Below are 26,118 nucleotides of genomic sequence, written 5' to 3' on the forward strand. Positions count from 1 at the left end.
CACTTCTGTCTGAAGAAGTGAGGTTCTTACCCACGAAAGCTTATGCTCCCAATACTTCTGTTAGTCTTAAAGGTGCCACAGGACCCTCTGTTGCTTTTTTACAGATTCAGATTAACACAGCTACCCCTCTGATACTCTCTGCACACATACTCTCAATGTGATGCACAAACCAGGGGAAGAGAGGTATTCCTTTGCCTAACTCACTTGCAGGACCCAATCCAGGTTTTTTGCCACCCCAAGCGAGGAAAAAAAAAGGGGGGGGGGTCCGGAGTGCCACCGCCAAAGGGAAAAAAAGGGGGGGGGCCAGAGTCCAAGGGCAGAAAGAAAAGTAAAGGAAAAGGAGCAGAAGAGGAGAAACAGAGGTTGAAGACTAGGGAAGACAGATTTGTACATTCCACAGTTTCATGTAATCTGGAAAGCTACATTTTTTTCCTTTCTTTCTGATGAATAGAGCCTTGATTAAAGTGTTACCCAAAGTTTGGTATTCTGAACTTCATTTGTTAACAATTAATGACCAGGGGCTCTATGAGTGCAGGGTTACCACGAAGCTAAGGATCTTGGGTCAGATGCCAAAAGACTTGTGCCTCTTAAAGCATTAATTAGGCCATCCAATTTGTGTGTGATTTTACGGGAGACACATTTGATTTTCAATGACTGGTTTAGTTTCCACTCCAGAGCTCGGAGTATGATGCAGAGCAACTACACACAGTTTCCCAGTTGCACCAGTTTTCCTTCTGAACATGTTCCTGATTTTTATTTTAGGCATGAGCTTTTTAAATCCGAGTACAAAATCTCTTTTAAAAAAAAACAACGTACAGTAAAATTGATGTCTGAACCCAACATACTTCTTGGCAAACTTGAAAATTTAGGAATCAAAACCCCTCTAAAGTCCAGTTTTAGTAGGGACATTCATTCCTAAAACCATAAGTTAAAGCAGCCGTAATTTTAAAGTAACAACTCTCCTATTTTCAATTTAATATAGAAAATAAAAATTGTACAGAAAATAGTCACATGTGTCACATTTCTTTTAATAACTAATCCATTGTGCAGAAAATGCTGTACCACATTTTCCCATAAAAAGTAAACATTCATAATAAAAAAGCAGCTTTCAAATGCTTGATTTTCTTTAACATTACCTTTGAACTATTTTTATACAGGATTTATAAAGTGGCTGTATGTCCAACAGAGATGATTTTGGCACTGTAGCTATCCTGGCTGCTTATTTTTGACAAACAATCTTCCCAGACTGAATTCCTCTGATTTAAACAAACAGCTGTCTTGTAAAGAGAATTTTTAATGTATTTACTACATTAAATGGAAAGAGAGAGAAAGTGTAAGTCTTCCTCACGCTGATTTGCAGAGAACAATGCTTTTAGACAGACAGCCTGAATGCTATTAAAAATAATTTTATAAGAAGAGTTTAGTACTTACAATTCCATCCCTGTCTGGTGATCCTCTGCCACAAAGAGAAAACACATATTAGTCAAAAAACAGACTAATGCAGCCTTTGCTGTTTAACCTTTGAAAACAATTTTCTCAGCTAATTCACATGAGCTGTAGTTTTTATGGTCAACTACTGTCACCCACCTTCCAATTGATAAGAACCACAGGACTGCTGTGGTAACAACATTTTCATAGGTCTTAATATCTCTTTCATGGGATTTGTACACCGTACCCTTCTTATGGAGGAATGTGGACTTCTGTTTTCAGTGTTTGTTCTTTACATTCACATTCTGATATTCCTTTCTCCCAAACCTTCCTAGAGACATGTTGTACGTTCTTTCAGAAGACACAGTAGAAATAGATATACAGTGACAATTTAGGGCCAAATCTGGCAAATACTTTCTACTGAACATTGTCCTTTCTTCTGAGAGTAGTAATTGCACTGAAGTCAGCAGGACTAGTTATAGTATTAAGGACTGTGCTTAGTAGTGTTTGCAGAACTGGGCCTTAAGCTATAGCAAACATGGAACAGCTACAGATATGGCAGTCATGTTTATTTAGCATTATATAAATATGATCAAGTGTTGAGTGAAAAGATAAGTAATTATTAAATCAAGCCCCCACTCTTCCCTCTCCCATACCCCCCACATCCTTCAGTCTCATCTAGTGCTATAGATATTCCAAAGACTGATGGTCAAAACCTTTGACATTGTAGAAAATCTACAGGCAGCTACTGCCAACTCAAGTATAATTAAACGCACCAATGTCCTTCATTGAACCACTCAATTATTGTGTATTTGCCTTTTCTTATTCTCTGATTTAATATTTAAATCTTACTCATTTACACGAGGTTCCCAAAATATTCTTCTAAAGCAGCAGATGTAATATAAGATTCCATATTCCACATGTGTTCCTTAAGCTTAGTGATTTTGGTTTTGGGTAGGGAATATTTAGACTCCCTAAAACTGCATGTTTGAATCCCTGCAGAGATTGCTCAATTCTTCCTCCTTCAGAGGTATTAGTGGACTGCATATTGTGTGCTTGTGCCCAGGTTACCAAACAATCCAGATCTGTCTGTATCGGTGACCTGTCCTCTTCATTATTTACCATTCTAACTTCTGTGTCAACTGCAAACTTTATCAGTCATGATTTTTGGTTTTCTTCCAAGTCATTGATAAAAATGTTAAATAGTGTAGGGCCAAGAACCAATCCCTGCAGGACTTCACTAGAAGCACACACATTTGATGATGAGTCCCTGCTTACAATTAAAACAAATTTGACCTTCAAATTAGCTCAGGATGATGAACACTGTGCACATCAATATCAGACAAGTAGCTTATTTTATCAACTAATTAAGTAACTTTAGAGTTTTTTCCTGGTCTCAGAATTCCTTCTAATTCCATTTCCCTTCACTCACTCAAGCAAATGTTCCCATCTCCTGTAGGCTGTTCATATGCTCTCTTGATCTGTGCTGGTTTCCGAAGATCGCTGACCTGATGGCCTCAAAGGCACCGCATTGGATTCCTGGCTCTGCGACCATCTGAATCCAGATGCGTTCTCTGCTTTAGTTTAAAACTTTTGAATGTGGAGACTTTGCAAATTCCTCTGGATTACATCTGTGCTATTTCAGAATTCCTGTTCTCCAGGAATTAACTTGTCCCATTAATATTGATTCTGGACCTCTACGTAAGCTCACTGTGCATCAGTACCTTTGTTGGATGCTGAGACAGATATGACAATTTCCTGCAGTATCCTTGAAAACCCTTATTGTATAAAACAAATTTAATTGTGGGTCAGGATTGTATGTAACCTCTCCGGGGCGGGGGGGGGGGGGGGGGGAGAGAAGAGACGAGACCAATGAAAGAACTGGGAGTTCAAAAGACTACACTGAAAATGTGCCAGGCAAGTATAGACTTTTGGGACAATAAATGTTAAGTGGATTTCCTGGGGAATCCCTGGGAGAGGTTAATGAAAATTACCTAACTATGGGTTATGCAAAAACCCAGCCTGTTGAAGCTATGCTCTGAGGAGAGGCTCTTAGTCTGCTATCAGAGGGGTAGCCGTGTTAGTCTGAATCTGTAAAAAGCAACAGAGGGTCCTGTGGCACCTTTGAGACTAACAGAAGTATTGGGAGCATAAGCTTTCGTGGGTAAGAAGCAAGGTCTTGCATCTGAAGAAGTGAGGTTCTTACCCACGAAAGCTTATGCTCCCAATACTTCTGTTAGTCTCAAAGGTGTCTTAGTCTGCTGATAACCCCATAAGCCTAATCTGTAAAAAAAGAAATGGCTGCTCTTCCCAGCCTTTGTTCTGGTTCTGGATCTAAGACAGATATGAACTTGTAATTATGGGGGGAAATCCAATGGTGGTTTTTGAAGGACTGAAAACTACAAGAGGTTGGGGTGACCTCTGCTAAGCTTTTAAACCAGGCATGTAGGTTCTTTTATTGTTTTAATGTATTTTCTCTGTAATGTTTTTACCTTAAAAATAAATGTGCTTGCTTAGAAGGAACTGTGTGGTAACCTACAACTGCAGGCAATAGACCGGTCTAGTCTTCAGAGAAAGCAAAGCACAGGGACCATTCTGTTTAGTGCAGTCCAAGGAGCTGTATAGCCTTAAAATCCCTGGTGAGGAGGGAGTGAGGCCTGGGTCTGCCCCCAAGAGAGGTGATGGCTGGGAGCTGGAAATCTGTAAGTAGGTGCCATTCAGGGACCATGGAGGGGAAAAACACAAATGCAATTATCCTGAAACTGTGACAGCTGCATTGTGTCTGATTGCTGACATGCCCATAGGTCTTCTTGGGATGTGGCTATGGTAAGAGAATCAGTGCTGTTGCTGCAGCTTCTTCCAATGGACAATTCCTGTATGTTCTTCCAAATTACATCTCTTCGTGCCTAATGTAGCCAATTATTTTAGTTTATTATTTATTTATTGTGTGATGTTAGGATTAATGTGTTATATTACACATATTTATTGTATGTTAATTAGAGTTAATTTGAAGGATTATAAAAGTATAAGATTGATCAGTATTTAGAGGAAGCAAGTATTAGACATGAGTAAGACAAGCTGAAATGCAAAAACCTGTAGGTTGAGGCCTGCAAGATTTTAGCTTAGCTATTTAAGTGACCAGGAAATAACCCGATGCTCTAGGATTATGGGAAAAGAGGTACGAACTGGTAAGAATGCAAACAATTACCCAAAAGATTAATATTAGATCATAAAAATACTGTAAAGGCGCATCTGTCTCTGACATGTGTCTTATCCACAGAATACAGGTTGTGTGTCAATGCCAATGAGAATAAAGGGAACTTACATGATCTATAGAAAACTGGGTCCCTTGAGTTTCCAGGGGACACAAACCAACAAGAGAAAAGAGGCTTGGCACTTTTATGGATATGTGCAGAATGTAGGTATAGACAGAATCACATTATAAAAAGGGGATGCCCGGAACAGGAAAACTGAGCTCCCTCTGAGAGACTCCAGCAGGAACCATCCCTCTACTGATGATCAAGCCATGAGAGACCCATCAGATCCTAACACTGTTGTTAAGGATGTGTGTAGAACTATATTTGTAACTTGTGCATAGGTCTGTATAGAATTTCTATATGCTTGGATGATCATAACTTTAATAAAACTTGTAAAACAGTCTAGACCTTGTACTTGTGAATGTATGTGTGGTCACTACTAGAGAGACTAACTCTGAAGCAAGTAGCAGAGGTGACTTTCACTCTGTTAAGCTTGAAACTGGAGCCGCCAGAGCCGAACCCACTACCGCATTACAAAATTCACTTTAAATAAAATAATAGGCTACACTAACAGCAGCATTCAATGTCAATACAGCCAATAGATTCCTGTCTCCCTTCTGTCCTCAGCTTAAAATATTGCAATCAGTTCAGTTTCCTCTCCTCTCCACACCTCTGCTTTATTGAATTTGTCCCTTTTTATGGCTTCATTCCCTTTTGGAAACTTTGGAGTTGATTGACATCTCCACTTTCCTCCTTGTTTGAGCATATGCAGCCAAGGTCAAGCCACCTGCTCTTTGTCCCCGGTGCACTGTTACCTGTGCTCTTGCAGACTGAGCTAATTATCCCTTAGCAATCCACAGTTACATTTAAATGTATGGAGATATCCTATCTCCTAGAACTGGAAGGGACCTTGAAAGGTCATCAAGTCCAGCCCCCTGCCTTCACTAGCAGGACCAAGTATTGATTTTGCCCCAGATCCCTAAGTGGCCCCCTCAAGGATTGAATTCACAACCCTGGGTTTAGCAGGCCAATGCTCAAACCACTGAGCTATCCCTCCCCCCTTTTATGAAACATTTATGAAATGTTAACAAGATTCTTTTATAATAAATCTAGCTATAAATATACATTTCATTCTATTAATCCTTGATTATAATTACAGAACAAACTAGCATGATAAAGCAAATTGGATTACTAAAGCACCGTTGAACTTGGTTAATACCAAAGTTGCCTATTTTGAGTTGGCATCTTCATCCAAGTTTTCACTGACTTTGCTTGAGTTGTTCATACCTCAAGCCCATGGGTGATATGTTTTCAAAGCAGTTACAGACATAATTAGAATCTTCAGAGCCTCTTCAGCTGGAGAGACTCAACCTGTTAGTTGTCTTTAAGGAATACTTGATCTCACTACTGACTCGCTCATTGTTGTAATTTTTTACTCAGGAGCTCAGGCACTATGGTGATGGGGCACCAATGTAAGACCCTAGCTACCTAGATTGATTTTGGATCTTCAAATATGACAGTCATATACTTACTATTAAGGACTAAGTACAGGAGGCCTGTTACTGGCTCTATGGAGAGCCCTTCTCCTTGCCCTAAATTTTCTGTCAAAGGGTTATGTTTTTCTATAACAGTTGCCAATGCACGAGTAGAAGTAGAGAATGTACCCTAGTGTCTCGAACTGTATGAGTGTGATGGGGTGGACCAGGCCCAAAGGCCCCTTGCTGGAGGCCTCAGGGTTCTGCCACACCCATCCCAGGAAAGGAGCAGTGGAGAGGTCCTCCAAGAGGCTAGAGTGGCTGCAGGGGAAGCAGCCAATCAGGACCCAGGAGGGCCACATAAAAGGAGCTGCAGCACAGAGCAGTAGTTAGTTGCTGCATGGAGCAGGAGAAGAATAGACTGCAGGCCTGGCTGCCTGGAAGAGCAGCAGGACTACAGACAGCTAAGGGTACATCTACACTACAGCGGGGAGTCGATTTAAGATACGCAAATTCAGCTACGTGAATAGCGTAGCTGAATTCGACGTATTACAGCCGACTTACCCCGTTGTGAGGACGGCGGCAAAATCGACTTCTGCCGCTTTTTGTCGGCGGCGCTTACTACCACCTCCGCTGGTGGAGTTAGAGCGCCGATTCGGGGATCGATTGTCGCGTCCCGACGGGACGCGATAAATCGATCCCCGAGAGGTCGATTTCTACCCGCCGATTCAGGCGGGTAGTATAGACCAGGCCTAAGTCTGCTGGCAGGGACAGGGGGACCAAGAGGCTCCTGTCTGGCTGCTAGGGACTAAGGACTGGGCCTGGGGAGGGCTACAGAAAGATAGTGTCTTCAGGGAGGAACCCTGGGGATACTGCCCCATATCAGGACTGGACTACTTAAATACTAAAGCCCAAGGAGGGCTAGAGAGAGAAACCACCAGAGGGGTACTGAGATAGGCCCCTGTGGACTATATACCACAGAAGGAGTTTGTGCTGGCTAATGTGCAGACCGTATGACTTGGCCAGAGGACTGAGTCAATGAAAACCCACCTGAGAACCACTGAAAGGGGTCTCCAGACCAAAAGAACATAGACACGCCCAATCAGAAGGGGGCACTCGCGAAAGGTGGGTGCCAGCCCCGTTACAATGAGACTGACTAATAAGTGTGTCTTCCACTTTCATGCTATGCTGTCTCTGCACTGTGAGCCAAAAAGCACTCATTACACTTACGACAAGCATGTTTTAAAAAAAATTCCAACAACTGCCACAATGGCAGCAGGACATTCCTACTGCTCCATGCATGGGAGTCAGCCGACCCATGGAAAGGAAAGGCAGAGTGTGAGAACACTTGTAGGATCTCATTTTGGAGTGAATTCTATTGAGGGCAGGGCCTCATGCATGCATAACAAAATAGAGGCTAGACTGGTAGACAAACTCAAAGAAAGTGGGGAGTAGTAATTGACAAAAGATGTAGTCCCACATTTTCTAGTGGTTGGAGGCCGAGGAAGTAGATATTTGTGGTTCTGCATCTACAAGCTAATGAGTATTCTCCTTTTGCTCAAGTATTAGCACTACCAAGTTTTACAATGGACACATTAGCATAATTACTGCTTCTGGTTCCCATTGTTTCCATCCTACTAACTTCTATGCTATGGCACCCTCATCCTCCTCCCCACCCCACAAAAGGAAAAAAAAATCACCCCACCCACCCCATCAAAGCAGAAAGATAAGCCACCTCCGTAGCTTGCTAATTAAAGTGTTTTCCCTAATATAGTCTCTCCTACCAGCTCATTATCAAAAACATCCTCTTCAGGAGTCATTATCTTAACTCTTTCATCAGCGTTCCTACAGCCTCTATGAAAACACATCATTTGTAATTAATTGCTTGAATTATGTTGTGCAACTGGTTAGATACAATGTAGTAACTAGATGTTGGTTTCATTGATTTTCTTTAAGCAAAAAATATTTATGGTCTTTGTTTCCTATATCTTTATGATAAATTATAAATGAAACTACATATGACCTATGTGGGTGTCTTTGTAGTCGGGCTGGCTGACAAATAGGCATTTAAGTATGCATCTCATGTTCTCTTACTAAATCACTCCAGGTTTGGTTTGGTTTTTTAGGTTCTCTGTGTTTTTAACCCAACCCTCTATCATTTTTCATATTATTGTCTGATTTCAGACTCCAATCCACTCTTTATTCACTGCCTTTTCCTTTTATTTCTGTTCTACCCATCCCAGCCCACCTCTACCACCTCATGGCTATTTGCTTTTTTCCCCCCATTTCTTTAGTTTTATCTGTCCATTCCCTTCCCCTTCTCACTATTATTATCTACCTCCCCATCTCTTTGCCTTCATCCCATCTCTTCTCGACTTGCCTCACCTGAAGGGTGACCAGAGAGCAAGTGTAAAAAATCAGGACAGGGCGTGGTGGGTAATAGGTGCTTATAGAAAGAGCCCCCCAAAATCGAGACTGTCCCTATAAAGTCGGGACATCTGGTCACCCTACTCACCTGCCTCATAGTTGTTATTTGAGATAGCTCAGGGGCTCACATGCTGTTCCCTAGTCAATTTCAATGAGTTCAAGTAGTTGTTTGAGTCTGTGGTATCTGTTGCTAAGCAACCCATTCACAAGCAAAGGTTGCAATATAACAGTTGTTCCCATTTTGCTGATGAAATGGCCCATTTTTTTTTTTATTTTTCTTTTTAAATACAGGCCTTTTCGCTTTGCTTGAAGCACAGATTTCCAGGGATTAACGGCTTGCACAGGTATTTTCAGGTTACTGATGAAGATGTACGGGAACTGCACCTCCTCTTTTTGAAGGCAGAAGCAGCCATTGCCTGCGGCACCAAAATGTAATTGGAAACAACATATTTATTATTCTCCACTTTGCCTATGGCAGCAAAATCCTACAACTAGCCCCATTTCGATGTGGATCTCAGTGACACAGCAGCATCAAGCAGAAGCGGAGAACTATCAAAATCAGAAGCAGCACAGAGCCCTCTAACTACCTATAGAAATTCTGTTGCAAACAAGGGGCTAGATTCTGGAAGCTGTCTTCTGGAAAGATTGCTCAAAGGCCTACACCAGGAAACTAATTATCCACAACCTCCCTTTCATCAAAGGGAAGGGAAGCTGGTCAGCACCACCTAAAGAGATGACAGTGGCTAAAAAGGGGACATAGCCAGGGTAGCTAGGGATGCATTGAATCAGTACATCTGCTGGGCAGATTTCAGCAATAGGGTTCCTATTGCACCTCAACTGCAGATTAAAATGGTCCTCACTAGGTGGAAGTCAGAGGGAGGATGTTGTAATCAAAAGCACAATCTGTCCAGGAAATGCTGGATATGTTCACAGAGTTCTAGTGATGGTCACATCGGTATTAGATAATTTAGCAACCACGTGACTGTGGTATTAGTGTTGCCACCCATCCAGGTTTTCCCAGGATCATCCCTTTTTTGAGGTGACTGTCCTGGGAAGTCTGTAAGGATGTTCAGTACACATGGCCAGCTGTCCAATTTTATGGGCTCAGGAATATCCCAGATGTTCCTTATTTTTTGTACCTCAGAGGTAGCAACCTTATGTGACACATTTTATCTGGGCAAAAAGATATGGATTTCTCCATTGTCAAAAGCTAAGCACATCTAAGAAGCCTTAATTCCCTACCCCCACCCACCCACACTTTCTTCCAAAAGTGTATCACTCCTCCAGAGGTTGCTGTATGCTCACTTGTACAGCAGGTGACATTTTCTGTAGTCTTCTTCTGTTGCTCTTTCATTTATGATTCTAGTTAAACAAGGTATGTTTTCAATTAAAACTTTTCCAAAATACACTTATTATAATGGTATATCCCTTACCAAAGAACCCTACAGCATGTTGCAGCAATAGGACAAAATCATATACTTGAAAAGGAGCACACTAAAATATATGCCACTTCTCCTAAGTGGCTGCAGAAATTGAATATTTTCCATGAAATGAAAACAGTACTTAGAACAAGCCAGTTTAACAGCGAGAACCCTTAAGAATTGGTAATCCTATTATGCATGAGCATCATCTACTCCCAGCAATGAAACATCACCTTGAGCCATAACTACTTCTGAAAGCACATAAATACAAAGCCAGTTGAGTGTTTTACTACTCCAAGGACTGGCCTTGACCTGTTAAGACAGCATATTTAAATGGATGGTGCATCTAAAGAGGATTCTCAGCAGACCACATGCCAGTTGGTAGTTTAGACAGAGACACTCACAGCAGTAATATTCCTCTAATTTGCACACCATCATCGCCACAATCGGGAAACGTGCCTGAAACTAAATTGTCCCTACAACATTAGATGAAAACAAGTATCACATTCATTTGGCTACTAGATTAATATGAACATAGGACACAGGATTAGAATGGATCCCCTGGTTCCTTGAGTCTCATGCTACTGCAGGCAATCCTGCCATATAATCCTTGTTCATAAATTTGTCCAGGTCCACCTTCAAGTAAGTTACGTTGCTTTACCCCACTATTCCTAGTGAAAGGCTGTTCTGGACCCTCAAACCTTCTTTTGGATTTCCAGCCTAAATTTATTCATGGCCAGATTATACCCATTTGTTCTTGTGCCAACATTGTCCTTTAGCTAAGGGAAATATTTTAAAATGTATTGTTGAATACGGCAGTGACAGTTTTGAATAGTAATGTATACAACATATGTCAAGTGTATATAGCACTTCTACAATGTCCTGGTATAAACATTTCAGTCATTCACAAATACATGAACTTGTATTGCAGACTTACGTGGAATCAGTGTCCTTTTCCTTCTTCCGTATTCCAAAGGCCTTCCTTGTACGTTTTTTCAATCCTGTGAACAAAATGAAGATGACTCAGAGGGAGATATTAATATCGTGCTAAAATAAATAATGCTAAAATAAAGGTCACATGCTCCATTAGTAGCTGTAATTAAAAACAGATAGGGTTTTACACCTAATACATACACCTCTACCCCTATATAACTCTGTCCTCGTGAGCCAAAAAAAATCTTACCGCATTATAGGTGAAACCGCATTATATCGAACTTGCTCTGATCCGCCAGAGTGCGCAGCCTCCCCTCCCCCGAGCACTGCTTTACTGCGTTATATCCGAATTAGTGTTCTATCGGGTCACGTTATATCGGGGTAGATGTGTACTCTCATACCTTTTACCAGTTCATCTAAAAATATCTATTACTTTACTCCATATTTATTGGACATCACATGTCACTCAGTAATTATGGTCAACAGTTTTAATCGTCCATATTAATTTTTGGTATTAAGACAGAATTTCATTAAAAAATGCAGTACACCACGACTGATTATTAGACCACCGAAATACATTTTAAGGAGTAAAATGCTCAAACTAGCTTACAAACTAGCTTGTGTCAAAAGTTCAGAAGAGCACACAATACTTCTACCAACATCATGCTTTTCATATATCCGTAGTAACATTTTATACATGTGTATGTGTGTGGAAGGGGGGGTGTGGGGGTGGGTCTGCTTTTTTTTTTTTAAGCCACATGGAAGCAAAAACATCCATACACAATTACCATTTCAGCCTTGCCAATAGATCAATATACTATATATCATTCTGTATGGTCAGTGCTTAATTTGTAATGATAGAGATGCCGGGGCTCAAATAATTTTTTTTACATTCATAACTGATGCAGGAAGCCCAGAGGTGCCGGGGCTATGAACTGCCAAGCCTAGAGGTGTCGGGGCTCAGCCCTTGCAAGCCCTGGCACAAATTAAGCACAGTAGATACTTGTATTGTAAGTATTATGGAATGTAAATTAGCCATCAAAGAAAACAACCAAAAAACAAAGTGTGCGTATCCAACCTGCCACATTGTATTAAGGATACTTTAGATAGATTGCTTCTTGAATAGTCCCTGATGGCTTATCTACAAAACAGTGCCTGTGCAATCTGCTCATCTTGCTGGAAAAAGGGTGCTGTAACAGCAAATGCTACCAGAGGATTGAGGGGTGAAGCAGAGAAAGCAGTTACAAGTGCTTGTTTGGAGCACTGAAATGCAGCTGTGAAGCGTGGTCATAGATACCCTAATGACTTCAGGATTTGGCTAAGTGTATCCTTACTTAGTGGTATGTCATTTAGTGCCAACTACTCTCCTTTGTTTACAGCTGTTTTTACAGGAATTTGTACTCTGAGCCACCATTCCACCAGCATGACTGGAGGTGCCATTCATGATCAAGAGTCCCAGGGGTACAGGAGCCAGAGCCCACCAACAAAAGGAGCAGCAGGAGAGAAAAAAAACAGGCAGCATGAAAAGGGAACCAGTGATTATGGAATAGGGAAGCACGTGCAGGTAAAGGGAAGAGAATGGATGGGAAGAGAAGAAAAGATCAAAACGGGCGATAGTCCAAATTATTGTTTTAAAGAAGATGAAACAAACTAAATTAAAGAGTTAGGATACCTAAATACCTACCTACTGTTACTTTTACAGAAAAGTCACTGTAGTTGCATTAGCAAACAGGCCATTGATGGGGTGAGAGGCGGTCAGCAAAGACCACATCTAAAAAGATGGTTATCTGAAACGCCTCTTCTATAGTTTTATGGCCCAGATTTTCAAAAGTACTAACACCCAGCAGTTCCCATGACAACACTTCTGGATAGATTTTCAGAAGATCTCAGCACCCAATGTACTGTGTTCTTTTGAATCTAGCTGCATATTGCTAATATGTGAATTAAATTAGTGTCCTTGAGTGCTAATACTAACACACGTGATGTGTGTGACTGAACATACCCAATGTGTATCAGAAGTCTCCAGGGGCCTGGGAAGACTAAAATGAATACTTATACAATTAAAAAGTTTTATGTTCTATTTTATATCAAGAAACTTGACCTAACAGTATAGTGTTAATAGTGATGGGGATTAGAACACAAAGCCTAAAAGAAGGTATGATGAGGAGCACAGGGAATTAACCATCGTGAATGGAGCAAGATTTTGGGACCTGCAAAACCTGTAGTTGTGGGCAGAGGGCCACCCTCAAGATAGAGAGCATCACCAAGTATGTGGGATGTCTCAGCACACTGATGAGTTGCTTCATTAGCTTAGGATCATAATACATGTACCAACTCCAGAGAAGAAAGGGTGTAAAGAAACTGACGGACAGCCTCACCTCCCCAAAAAATAACTTCACTGGAGGCCTGAAACATCCTAAAGCCAGACTCAGTCCTGAACAAAGAATTTCAAGCCTGATTCACAAGATAAACGTTAGTTTGGACGTTTAAATGCAGAAATAAAGCACCTCAGTGGCTGCTTTAATACACCAGTCAGGAATTACAAAATAGCTAATCCATGCAAATACTGACCTCTTCAGCATTACAGGGGTAATCTTCATGGAAGGATGTACTGTTCCTGAATATTTTCTCTGAGATCATCAGGCTAAAACCGATGTTTCTTCCACATCACTCATGTTTGACTTACCTTTAAAGGTATCACACATGTATGGCATCCCAGTTCCAATTCCAAGATACTAATGCTATACAGTGATGTTCCACTCTTAGCCAAATTTGTATTTGGCACTAAAAAAAACCCTAGAGCAACTAGTAGTGCTTAGTCAACTTTTGTACTGATACTTCTCTTTTATGGGACATTAAATCGCTTTACACCTATTTAGTATTTAAAGATTCAGTCTATGCCCTTTGCCCAGTAGCGTTATGCAGAGTGGTATCAGACATCACAAAAGCAGCAAGGGCAGAAGACTAACTTGATCCGTGACTGGGTGTTTCAGACCAGTTAAAGGCAATAACTGACAACTCTGCTGACGTGGATTATTTTTGTTGTTAGGAGAAAGGGGATAATGTGCCTGGTGACAGCACAAGCAATGTTCTACGAAATGACAGCTGTGATATCACCACCTTGGAGTATTTTCCTGTGAATTTCTTACTCTTTTGCTGTAATGATCATGTTGCAGAAGTGCACTGGGAATAGATTTGGTGGCATTTCAGGCTGAAAATAAGTTTCAGGGGTTTATAACTCATGGCTTGGGCAGTCCTGATGCCATGCCAGCCTCTGCTAGGTCACTGGTGACAGTCTATTCCCAGTGGGCCTCTCTATGCAAGTTGAAAAAGGCATTCAGCACTGCAGGACTATCTTTTCACCTGGGCATCTACCCTGCTTCTACTATCTAATATTGAAATGCTTCCCTGCCTTTCACAAAGGAAGTCCTGGCATCGTAAATGTATTTTAATGAGCTGTCCCAGTCCCAAACACTTCTTAAAAAAAATTCTAAGTAATGAAATTCCATCCTTGGGCAATGACAGACTTGACACTTCCTGAGACCATTTTAATCTTCAGGCAGCAGCTTTTAAAGTGATGGCTAGGTACTAAAGCAGACTGCCAATTAGCTGAATCCCCCATCTGGCAGCTGCACTCCCTGTATGTATGTTATCCTGCACACTCCTGCATTAGGTCAGGTTCAAAATTAGCTGATCTACTAGTTGGGCCAAGGAGATCCTTCTCCTTGGCCAGATGAGCCTGACCTGTGTTAAATCTGGTCTCAGCTGGAAGTCACTATCTGTGTATTATTCAGGCTCTGATGAAGTACATTGTTGGTCAAACCTGTGTAGTGCAATCAGTGGTCATGGTCTATGCCACAATCAGAGACCTTGTTTGGTGACTCCAGACAGCACAAACTGAGTTTAGTTAGTTAGTGAGCTAGTGAATTATAAGGTTTTGCCTAGATCCTGTAGCAGCAAAAAGAATCATCCTAACAGACCAGTTTCTTTTCTACAAGGAACACTATCAAACCATGCTCCAATATACCTATGCTGGCTTAGATGCGGAGACAACACATATCCTTGTATGAAAATTATCCATACCCTTAAGTGTGTAAAACAGCTCAGTATAGAGGTTAATTGTTTTGAAAACTGATCCCTATACCAATTCCCTTTTTCCTTTTATTATTTACAGTTGCTAACACCAATTAAATCAAGAGTATATCAGGTATATATTTGACTTTTAGTGGGAAACAAAAATAATGTTTTTGTTTTCAATAAATGTTAATTTCAGTCAAAATTCTCCACCAGTTTTCATAATAGATTTTAAAAAAAAAAACAGATTTTTTTCAAAGATTCAGGAATTAAATTCAAACATTTCACTACATTAATGCAAAACAAACAAATTTATTTTAGGATAATACAATGTGTTAGCATGGAAACATTCATTGAGGACTGGTATTTTTAATCAGGAAAGACTGAAATGCTGGGTATTCCACTAATTAAGTACTAGTTATATTTTACTAAGATATAATAGGGAAATTGCATATTTATTTTTATTCGTATAGTAACAATTTTAGACAATTACATAACTGGGGTATTGTCTGTAGTATTGTACATAGTGCATACATGCATTAGAGTTAATCAGTATGGAGAAGAGCAGAGATTCACAAACTGTAGTCAAAAGGAGAGGCAGTTGGTCACATGAAGTTAGCTCTTCCTCCTTACTTCCAGCTCCTAAGATGCCTTAAAATACAGGTAAAAATATATTCTCTGCTTCCCCCTAACTTTACTTTTCTAAAGTAATTGCTATAGTTGCACAATAACGTTATGGGATGGCAAATAGGAGGGCATGTGTTGATACAGAGATTGCCTCAGAGAAAATTAGGTTGACATTATGAAAAATGTTTGGACACCACTGTAGCAGAATGCTATTCAACACTAATTCATTCCCATCAGCATACAGGAATATAAAAATACTACTGCCAGTAAATAGGAAATGACATGATAATGATCACCTTTGGGAACTGAATAACTGAAGGTAAATCCAACAGCACATAATGAATGGGGACATAATTATACCCCGCTTTGCTGGGTATTAAAATAATCCTGAAACATTTTCAGCAAAAATAAATCAGTCATTAGTGCATATGCAGAATCATGTACACAAAAGAATAGAGGACTTCAAAATTAATTCACAAAAAAGTTAATCATATATGACTCTTAATGGCATTATTACCAGCATAAGCAATCGCACAATCCTATTGCTGTAAACTCTTGTCTTTTCTATCCTTACACCAATATTCACCACCCTTCCTCCTCGTGTCTTCACTCAGACTGTCAACTTGTTTAGGTACTTATGAGAGTCTCTGTAATAATTAGTATCCAAGCACCTCTCAGTATTCCTGTGAGGTATACAACTATTATACTCATTTTACAGAAGATAAACTGTTACACAGTTCAAATGACTTGCCCAAGATCACACAGGAAATCTGTGGCAGAGCTGGAAATTTAATGGACATCTCGCGATTCCAGTCCTGTGCCATAACTACAGGATTATTCCAATAAATGTTGCTGACTTTGTAGTGAGAGCTTTACCAGACATTGAGGTAACATAAACCCACATGAGGGTTGCCACCTATCCAGGTTTTCCCAGGATCATCCCTTTTTGGAGGTAGCTGTCCTGGGAAATCTGTAAGGATGCTACAGTATGCACTGCCAGCTGTCCAGTTGTATGGGCTCAGGATTGACCTAGATGTCCCGGTTATTTGAATCTCAGAGGTGGCAACCCTAGCATACACAAGGAGGCACAACCCAGGTTCCAACAAACAGACCAGAACTGTTGTAAAGTCACAGCCCATACTACACGTGCCATAACTAAACCCAGCCAGTTGTACTTCCTATTCCATACTACTGTCAGGTCTCTTAGATGGATAGGCTAAGATTTTCAAAAATCAGAGCCAAAATGTAGGCTCCTAATTCCATATTCAGGCATATAAATATGAGGCCAGATTTCAAAAATGCTGAGCACCCTACAGTTCCCCTTGAAAACCTGGCCACGTATTTATATGCCTGACTACAGATCTAGGAGCCTAACTTTAGGCACGCTCCCTCTCTTTTTTCCCCTCCCCCCTCAACCCTGGTAAAGTCCACTACACTAACTCCCCTTTGGGGCATGAAAATTTTCTTTTAGTCTCTATTGTAAAACACTGTGCATATTTGTGGTATTTTACATATGAGAATTAAGAATAATGTTATAGCTGACAAAACCGAGAACTAAAAAATGGCCGTTGGTCAGGTCCTTTTGTGCAGATATTGATGTGAACGGCATGCAGGAGAAATCCCAACCCTTAGTAAAATTCCACTTGCTCTTTTCTTTGTATGAAATGTTTTTCTCCTGGCTACCATCAGATAGCCAAAGACTCTAGCATCTTATTTACCCTTCTTGATACCGTTTTCTTCATATCCAGTTCTCAAATATTCTGTGTGTGTCACATAAGGTTCTTCTGTAAGGAAAGGCCTGACAATGATTCTGCAGAAGTAAATTCAATTTATCTAATCTTTACATATTTCAAATGACAAAATTAGTGCAGAGGATGACACACAGCGCCAGCCAAGGAATGCTTTTATTATGTTCATTCTGCAAGCCAAAGTGCTCGTTTTCAACTCTCATGATTGATGCTTTATTTTTCGCTACACTGCTTACTTTGAATGTGTCCTTGAGTTGCAATTCATTTCAATATTCCCTGACATTCTGCACTTGTTGATAGTTTCTGTTACAAGTTTCAGTAAGTATGTCTAAACACTAGTTTTCTCTGCATAATGTCAAAATCACATGGGCTAGCATCACATGCAGTAGCACAGTCGACGGGGGAGCCACGGCCATCGATCCCGCGCCGTCTGAACCCCAGGTAATTCGATCCAAGATACTTCGACTTCAGCTACGCTACTCACGTAGCTGGTTGCGTACCTTGGATCGATTTCCCCTCCCCCCCCCCAGTGTAGTCCAGCCCTTAGTACCCTCTCGGTGACAGATTTCAAGAACTGCAGTGGTATAAAAATCAGCCTAGTTTCAACATTTTAAAAACACAGCATCATTACCAATTACAGGAAACAGCATTTACCACACCTATATGAGCCACTAAGTTTTGTACTAACTTGAAAGGTCTAGAACTTGGGGTTGAAATCCTGGCACCTACAGAAGTCTGTGGAAGTTTTGCCATTGACTCAATGGAACATGGATTTTGCCAGGTATTTGAGAGACTGCCTTATCCTTAGTGCCCCACCATGAAAGTTAAGATGTGCTCAGGGCCTTTTGCTGTTGATGCCCACATGGCAGGACTTCTTAAACTGAAGGATCACATCTATGGAATTTGCACCTTCTAATCCAACAGAATGAGTCTGTCAACCTTCAGGGCACAAGGCAAGGCTTTATTTGTTCCATAAAGTCCTTCAATATTTATATGTGAGAGGGGACTTCTGCTGGGGCCCCATTGAGACAGTTGCTTAGCACATAAGGACGACACTGGAACCCTGATTTTATTAAGTTACCCTATGGGGTAAATAAAATATTTTGTAGTCATTTTGTGAAACAAAAGCAGCAACAATAGGTACTATGATACTAAACATGGTATGATTTTTTTTTAATAAAGAAAACAACCCCCCCCCATATCAGGTTTTGAATCCACGTCTCCAACAGTGCACTAAGTAGTCAGCATGAATTTACTAAGAATAAATCATGCCAAACCAGCTTCATTTCCTTCTTTGACAGAGTAACTGATTTGGTGGATGGGGAATGCAGTAGACATAATATACCTGGACTTCAGCAAGAGTTTTGACACAGTCCCACATGACATTCTGATAAGTAAGCTGGAGAAATGCAGGCTTGCACAACTACCATTAAATGGATACATAATTGGTTAAACAACGGAAAAAAAAAAAGTAACTATTAAATGGAATGATGTCAGATTGGAAGGAGGTCTTGAGGGGGATTCCACAGGGATCTGTTCTGGGTCTGGTGTTATTTAACATCTTTATTAATGACCTGGATGTAGGAATAGAGAGCATCCTGATCAGGTTTGCAGATGACACACAAAACTGGCGGGGGGATTGGAAACACTTTGGCGGATAGAGCTAAAATTCAAAGGGATCGGAATAAACTGGAGAAGTGGGCTATAGACGACGAAATGAAATTCAACAAAGACGCATGTACAAATGTGGGTGATAACTGGCTTGGCAAGCAGCACTGCTGAGAGGATCTGGGAGTCGTGGTGGATCATAACCTCAACATGTGTCAACAATGCAATGCTTTTGCAAAAAAAAAAAAAAAAAAAGCAACTTTAGGTTGCAATAACAGAGGCATAGCATGCAAGTCATGGGAGGTGATAGTACACTCTATTCAGCACTGGTTACGCCTCAGCTGGAGTACTGTGTCCAGTTTTGGTCAGCAATGTATAGAAATGATGTAGAGAAACTGGAAATGATCCAGAGGTGAGCGACAAAGACAATCAAAGGGATGGAATGCAAGCCCTATGAGCAAAGGCTGAAGGAACTGGGTATGTTTAGTTTGGAAAAGAGGAGATTAAGGGGGGACATGCTAGCAGTCTTCAAATACTAGAAAGGCTGCCATAAAAAAAATGGAGAAAAGTTGTTCTCTCTTGCCGCAGAGGGCAGGACAAGAGGCAATGGGTTCAAACTACAGCATAGCAGATTTAGATTAAATCTCAGGGGAAACTTCCTAACTATAAGACAATGGAAAAGACTGCCTGGGGAGGTTGCGGAAGCTCCTTCACTGGAGGTTTTCAAAAGGAGGCTGGATAGTCATTGGTCTTGGATGGTTTAGACACAACAAATCCTGCATATTGCCAGGGGGGTTAGACTAGATGACCCTTTGTGGTCCCTTCTAACCCTGTGGTTCTATGATTTTAGGTACAACCACTAATAATGAATAGAATAGGAATCTGTTTACAAGAACAGAAAGGCCAGCAAGTAGAACTTCATTTCACACTCAGTGTAACCCCTTTGGGGTTTAGAGAGCATGGCCCCTTTAAATCTTTTTCCTAGGGGGGAGAGTGAGAAAAAAAGGAGGGAAACTCCGGGGGGGGGGGGGGGGGGGACTCTGGAGCTCGGAGGGAGAGAGGTGGCAGCAGCCCGCAGGCCCTCGCAAAGGAAGCAGCAGAGAACCTGCCTGAAGCCTGGGGAGGACAGGGCGGCAGATCAGGTACACCCCAGGACAGAAGCCAGGAAGAGCCCTGTGCCAGGGAGGAATTGCCCGAGAAAGACAGGCCGGAGCTGGACCCAGTATCACCGCTGCCCAGAGCTGCATGGGGATGTGAGTACTAGGGCTTGTAACCCTGCACTGGGAACAAGGAGGGAGGCTGCTAGCTAGTTAAGTAGGGAGGTGGTCGCTGTGTGTGGCTTTGCAGAGAGCGGCAGAAGAGGGCACCGGAGGGGTTTGTTGGGGAAAGTTCACTGGCGCCGAAGACGACCAGGAGCACCCAAGACTCACTACTGGACTGGAATTTTGCTCAGGACTCCTGAACTCTGTGTGCAGACACATTGCTCGGTGTCTGCCCTTCCAGACTGTGCTACCACTGGGCCCGTGGGGCCTTGGTTTGGATGCAACCTGGTTTTACTGCTCGCCCTATATTTCCCCTTGTTGCTTTTCTCCTCTCATCCCTCTGTAAAGAAATATTTCCCTTTCTTATTATATCCATTGTACTTTTCCTGTGGTTGTGTGTCTGGGGGGTTTGGAACAGGTGCCCCTGGGGTGGAAGGGATTTTTCCTGCTGGATTCCTGCGCATGCCTTCTCTTGGCCAGAGCTGCTTGCAGAGCAGACTCCATCTTGGCCCCGAGGGCGCTAAAGTTACCTCAATATAGTGAAGAACACCTTTCTGAGGAGTAATTCAGTAGAGCTTGAGAATATGCCCAATGACCCTACTACACTGTGAAACTTCTGAGACATGTGTTCTCTACTGTGAAAGGGGAAATAAATCTCTTTACTGCTTCTGGAAACCACACACTGTAGGTTTTGCCTGAGGTAGGAACGTGGGCATGAGAGAGCTATTCAGAAAAAGAGAGGAAGAAGAGGCTCTCATAACACACCTCTTTACATAGCACTAGAAAGTTATAGGGGAATTAATATATTTGCTGTTTATGCAAATAATTACAACTATTCTGAATACAAAACATTTTGGCCCCGCATCTAAAGGAGAAGGAGCTGCTGGTAGGGGACTGTCTGTGAGAGGTCATCCGTTTTGGAAACTGCACCTGCTGTAGGTCCAGATTTGTTAACTTTATAGGCACACTGCAAAGCTCATTTCCCCCCCCCCCCCGCCACTCTTTGTTGAGGAACACATGGGATGCAATCTATATATTTATGGGGAGACCTTTTATTTTGTGATTGTTCTCTACAGTTGTACTTTAAACATAGAAAATTACTTCTGGGTCTGGGTCAGTCATTCCGAGACATGTTTATTGCATCTTTCTGTAATGACTATGTTACATAAGAGTTTGATTATGTAGGGCTGCAGATTCTCAGGTCAGCGTGATCTTACATACACCAAGTATGATGCCGAGCACAGGCACAGTTGGATAAAGGAAACTGTTACAGTTGCTTTGGCAACCTCAACTCAATTTCCTTGATTTTGTACATTTGTTCAGTATAAGGCACTGCTTATACTGTGTCTGGTTTTTGGTTTAAGTGCAACTTCTTTCATAACAGAGTATGTGAATAGCTAGATGAGACCTACAAGGATCTCACTGCACAAGCATAACTTTACCCCCTATGCATTAAAGGTTGGAAAGAAAAAAAAGTTTAGCAAAGTGATCTGTATTCTTAGTCAAGATAGACCTCAATGACTGACTTGACTAAATATTTTGACCTAGTGTGTTCTGCTCAGTTATATAATGGGTTAACTGTCTAAAGTCTGCATAAAATGATAAAGGTTAGCAAAAAAAGATTTATGAAATGAAAGACTAAAATAGAAAATGGCATTGGAAACAGTGTCTTCACAGCCTGAAAAAATGCCCATTGTTGAAGCATGTTCTCTAATCAAACTTTATTTTTATAGCATGCTTTTAATATCTTTTCCCCCCCTTACTTGACAGACAACCCACTCAGGAGACAGCATGCTGAGGCAAATCCATATTTGTTTGATTTTCCCCCTCCCCTTTTTATGTTATTTCGGGTCACAAACTAGCTATTTTTAATTTGAAATCTCCTGTCAAATCCTTACAGGCCTCCTTCCCCTCACAACAATTTAATGTTTATCCTGACATTAAGATCATCTTATTTGTTCTATAGGAAATGCAAGACCCATTAAAAGTCCCTCCCAGTTAGGTCTTACCTGTAATGACACACAATGTAGGGTTTTCGTTTTACCCACTTTGCTACAGACACCTATTTTGACGCATGGTTACCTTGAAGTAGGGTGACTAGATAGAAAGCGTGAAAAATCGGGATGGGGGTGAGGGGTAATAGGCGCCCATATAAGAAAAAAGCCCCAAATATCAGGACTGTCCCTATAAAATCAGGACATCTGGTCTTGAAGGCAGGCCCAGCAGGCACGGAGGAGGCTCCCTTTTCAAAGCCTATGCCAAAGCAATCATACAGATTAGCAGTATGAAGGTATTTTAAGATACTCACCTTCCATTCTACTGATTATTTCATTTCGAGGTTACTTAATCAGCTAGTCCTGACTGGGGTAAGGCCTCAGGCCATGTGGTTTTCTGCTGCAGCACTAAATTGTCACCTGCTTCTGGCACAGTTATTTGGTTCAAACCTTCCCAGCAGAAAAGCAACCTTTTTAGCTATGGTAAAGTAACTATGCTTGAGACTGGTAGCAGGAGAAACTGAAGACTAGCTCTTTTCATTAATGAACATTGCAGAAAGGAGAAAAATACAAATACGCAGCGGAGAGACGTCATCTACAGATATTTGCTGCCCACAGGCTCCTCTTCTGCTCCTGTCAAGTGTCCCAGGGAATATGGTCGGGGGGGAAGGGGAACCCTAGGAATGCCAGTGAACAGGGTCAGTCTGTCCCACTTGCAATTCAGGGGAATTAGAAGTAATATAATGAAGGAGGTGCAATGGGAGTCTGCATTATGATGAGGCTAAAATAGTGATTCAATTTGGATGCCATTTCTCTCTGATAGAGGTTACATATTCTGAGATTAACTCACCCAAGCCCTGGCTTTAGTGGGAGGAAAACTGTTAGAATGTCATATCTGTCTTTGAAGAGACAGAGAGAATCATTTGAGAGGTTGAAATATATGGACAGTAACAGAATTCTGTATTTTATTTTGAAAGTCTCCAATCCCATTTCCTAACAGCTTGAGGTGCTGAAGAATTGGAGAGTTAAACGATTCTTAAAAATTCATCCTTATAATGCATCAAATGAAAATAACAACGCTGTGTCCATTTTTATAAGTTTGGCAAAACATCCCTGATACACTGGAAATGCTGCAGTTCTGGGAGGGTGCTTGTAGACAGAGGTGAGGAACTGATTGCTAAGACAGGAAAGGGTGGTGGCAAGTGAGAAGGCACTTAGCTGGCAGAAAATGGACACAAGAGAAGGGAATGAAGGCTATATGACAGCGGAAGGATCCTGATACAGAGAAACAAGGATCGGAATTCCCCAGTTAAGAGAAACTAAAAGTTCAGCTACGCAGACTTTTAAAGTGATATTTGTCTAAAGCAGGGCACATACTCCTCACCTTTCTTTACCAAGTACCACTTTCACTAAGCCAGCAACAGGGCATTGATTTTAATTTTCTCTCTCCAGCAGAGCTAATTTAAGAGCAGTAACAGTCCCATAATGGCAGTACTGAGATACACTAGCATGAGTAGGTTTAAATCTCTGCTGGTACATATTTTTTTAAAAATCCATATCTTATTTGTTACAGTATTTGAATTAAAAAAATGTTTTCAAAAAATCTAAGAATACTTATTTGTGAAAGCAAGGTTACAGCCAGCGTTATTTGAGCCTAATAGAAAGTTAATCCGACATCATTTAAAGCTTCTGGCACTATTTTTCCTGTGACCATCATCTCATATCTTCCATTTTGTAGCTTATGTTTGGGCTTTGATATTCCAAGAAACATTGCTTGAGGTTGAGGAAAGAACTTGCTTTTGTTTATTTTCCAGTTATGCACATGTTCTTCAACCATACACAGCTTGTTAACCCAACTGTTTAAATTAGGGTTACTATTTAAGTAGCAAAAATAATTGTTGGTGACAAAGGTAGGTCAATTTAATGTTGCCATGGGCATAGTCCATGTGCCACAGTTACTAGCCTAATTGCACTTCTGACCTCACCTGGTCTCTTTGAGTGCCTCCTTTCTCGAATTCAGGTCTCTAGCATTCAACTGTCTCTCAGGGTAGAATCATGTGATTCTCCCATTGTTAGACCAGGCCCTGGGTTGCAGTTCCTTGTGCATCAACAAGAGCTGGGTGAAATTGTAGGAGCTGGATTTTATAATGTACTATGAGAATTAATGTATGATTTAATTTCATCCTGTCAGCCACCCCTTTTGAATAGCAAAAGGAATGACAGACCAGAACAATCCTTATGACTAATTATGGTCATCCTTTTGTTTTAGAATAAGTTATAACGCTACTATGGTTTCCTATATGTATTACAAATTAGGAAGTAAGAGACAGGATTCTCTATTGTGTCTATGTTAAGTACATTAGAGGAACATTGAAGGCCTGGGTCTCAATGTAAATTGTCTTGGTTATTGATTGTAAAACTTAGACAGGTTTAATTTGCAATGCCCTGTTGCTCAATATAAAATACTACTGTTTGTGTGAATGAGGAATGTATGCATTAGAAAAAGATAAGGTGTGAAGGCCATTGTTATAGCCAGTCAAGGAAGAAACTTGAAGGACATCAAAGAATCATCAACACGCATCCATAATGAAGGGCAGGTTGACAACCCTGAGGTAAAGGCTGGCACCCCTAAAGACAATTGATTAAATCGGAACAAAGGATAGGATGACCCTCTCAGAGGTGTATTGGAATGTTTACACCTATTAAGAAGTAACCGGTCACAAAGTGACACAGCAAAATCCATAGGCTTCAACAGAGAAGAAAACCTATAAGAACAGGGTGCTTTGGCATAGGACTTTGGGTTCGTCTTGCCACAGTCTAGGAGCATCGGATCGCGACCGATAGAACCCCGCTCCCCTCTGCGACCAATCTGGCTGGCCACTAGATTGATCCAGACTCTGAACCGGTAACTATAAACATCACTGCAGGACTGTGACTGTGACTGTGTGTGTAAGAAGCATATGCTAACTGTGGTATTCTCAATAAACACTGTGTGTATTTACCTTCCTCTATAAAGATCCCGTGTGCTTTGTATGAGCATAAAAAAATGTTTCAGAAAAAACTTCTCACCAAAAAAATTTATATTCAAGTCAACTGAACCAATTCATAAATTGGTACTGAATTCACCAAATTATTTAACTCAAAAAACAAAACAACAACAAAAAACCACCCTCAAACAATTCCCCCAAAATCTGTTTTGTTTTGACATTTTTTACTTCAAATTTACTTTAAAAAAAAGTCAAACCCTTGAAAAAGAACTATTCATTTGAGCTGAAATTTTGTTTTAATTTATTGGGAGGAGCTTTTCCAGTTCGGCCAGTGAACTGAAAATGCACTTATTTGCACAGCTCTAGTATCAACTGTGATTTATCTCAGCAAGTCTGACTTACGTCCAGATCCTGCAATTCTGTTCACTCTGAGAGCAATGACAGTAGTTAACAGACTGATCAAACAGCTTCCTTAAAGTATTCCTTACTTAGAGTGAAGGCATTTGTGATGCTGTAGGATTGAAATATGGCCATGTATATCATTGATATTGCCACTGTTAGACAACTGCAACAAATCTTGTATAAAGTATGTCATGTAAGGGGTCCATGAAAAAGTTCTGAAGTGCTAAATAAGATTATACTCTTTAAAGCCATGCATCATCACTGTATCCAAAGTTATGAATATTGACTATATACCTAAAAAAAGAAGAACAGGAGTACTTGTGGCACCTTAGAGACTAACAAATTTATTAGAGCATAAGCTTTCGTGGACTACAGCCCACTTCTTATGCATCCGAAGAAGTGGGCTGTAGTCCACGAAAGCTTATGCTCTAATAAATTTGTTAGTCTCTAAGGTGCCACAAGTACTCCTGTTCTT

General features: G+C 40.9%; 1 protein-coding gene across 8 annotated transcripts in view; it reads right to left on the minus strand.

The window, feature by feature from the left end:
• The window catches only part of SGIP1 (SH3GL interacting endocytic adaptor 1), a 178,642-nt gene that overhangs the window by 80,766 nt on the left and 71,758 nt on the right, over nt 1-26,118 (minus strand). For all 8 annotated transcript variants that reach the window (XM_034779206.1, XM_034779208.1, XM_034779209.1 and 5 more), the window contains 2 exons: nt 10,946-11,009; nt 1,432-1,456 (listed from right to left, as the gene is read on the minus strand). In XM_034779206.1, coding sequence (XP_034635097.1) covers nt 1,432-1,456; nt 10,946-11,009 — 89 coding nt within the window. The remainder of the gene's footprint in view (nt 1-1,431; nt 1,457-10,945; nt 11,010-26,118) is intronic.

This window comes from Trachemys scripta, chromosome 8, assembly GCF_013100865.1.
Source record: "Trachemys scripta elegans isolate TJP31775 chromosome 8, CAS_Tse_1.0, whole genome shotgun sequence".
Taxonomy (NCBI): domain Eukaryota; kingdom Metazoa; phylum Chordata; order Testudines; family Emydidae; genus Trachemys; species Trachemys scripta.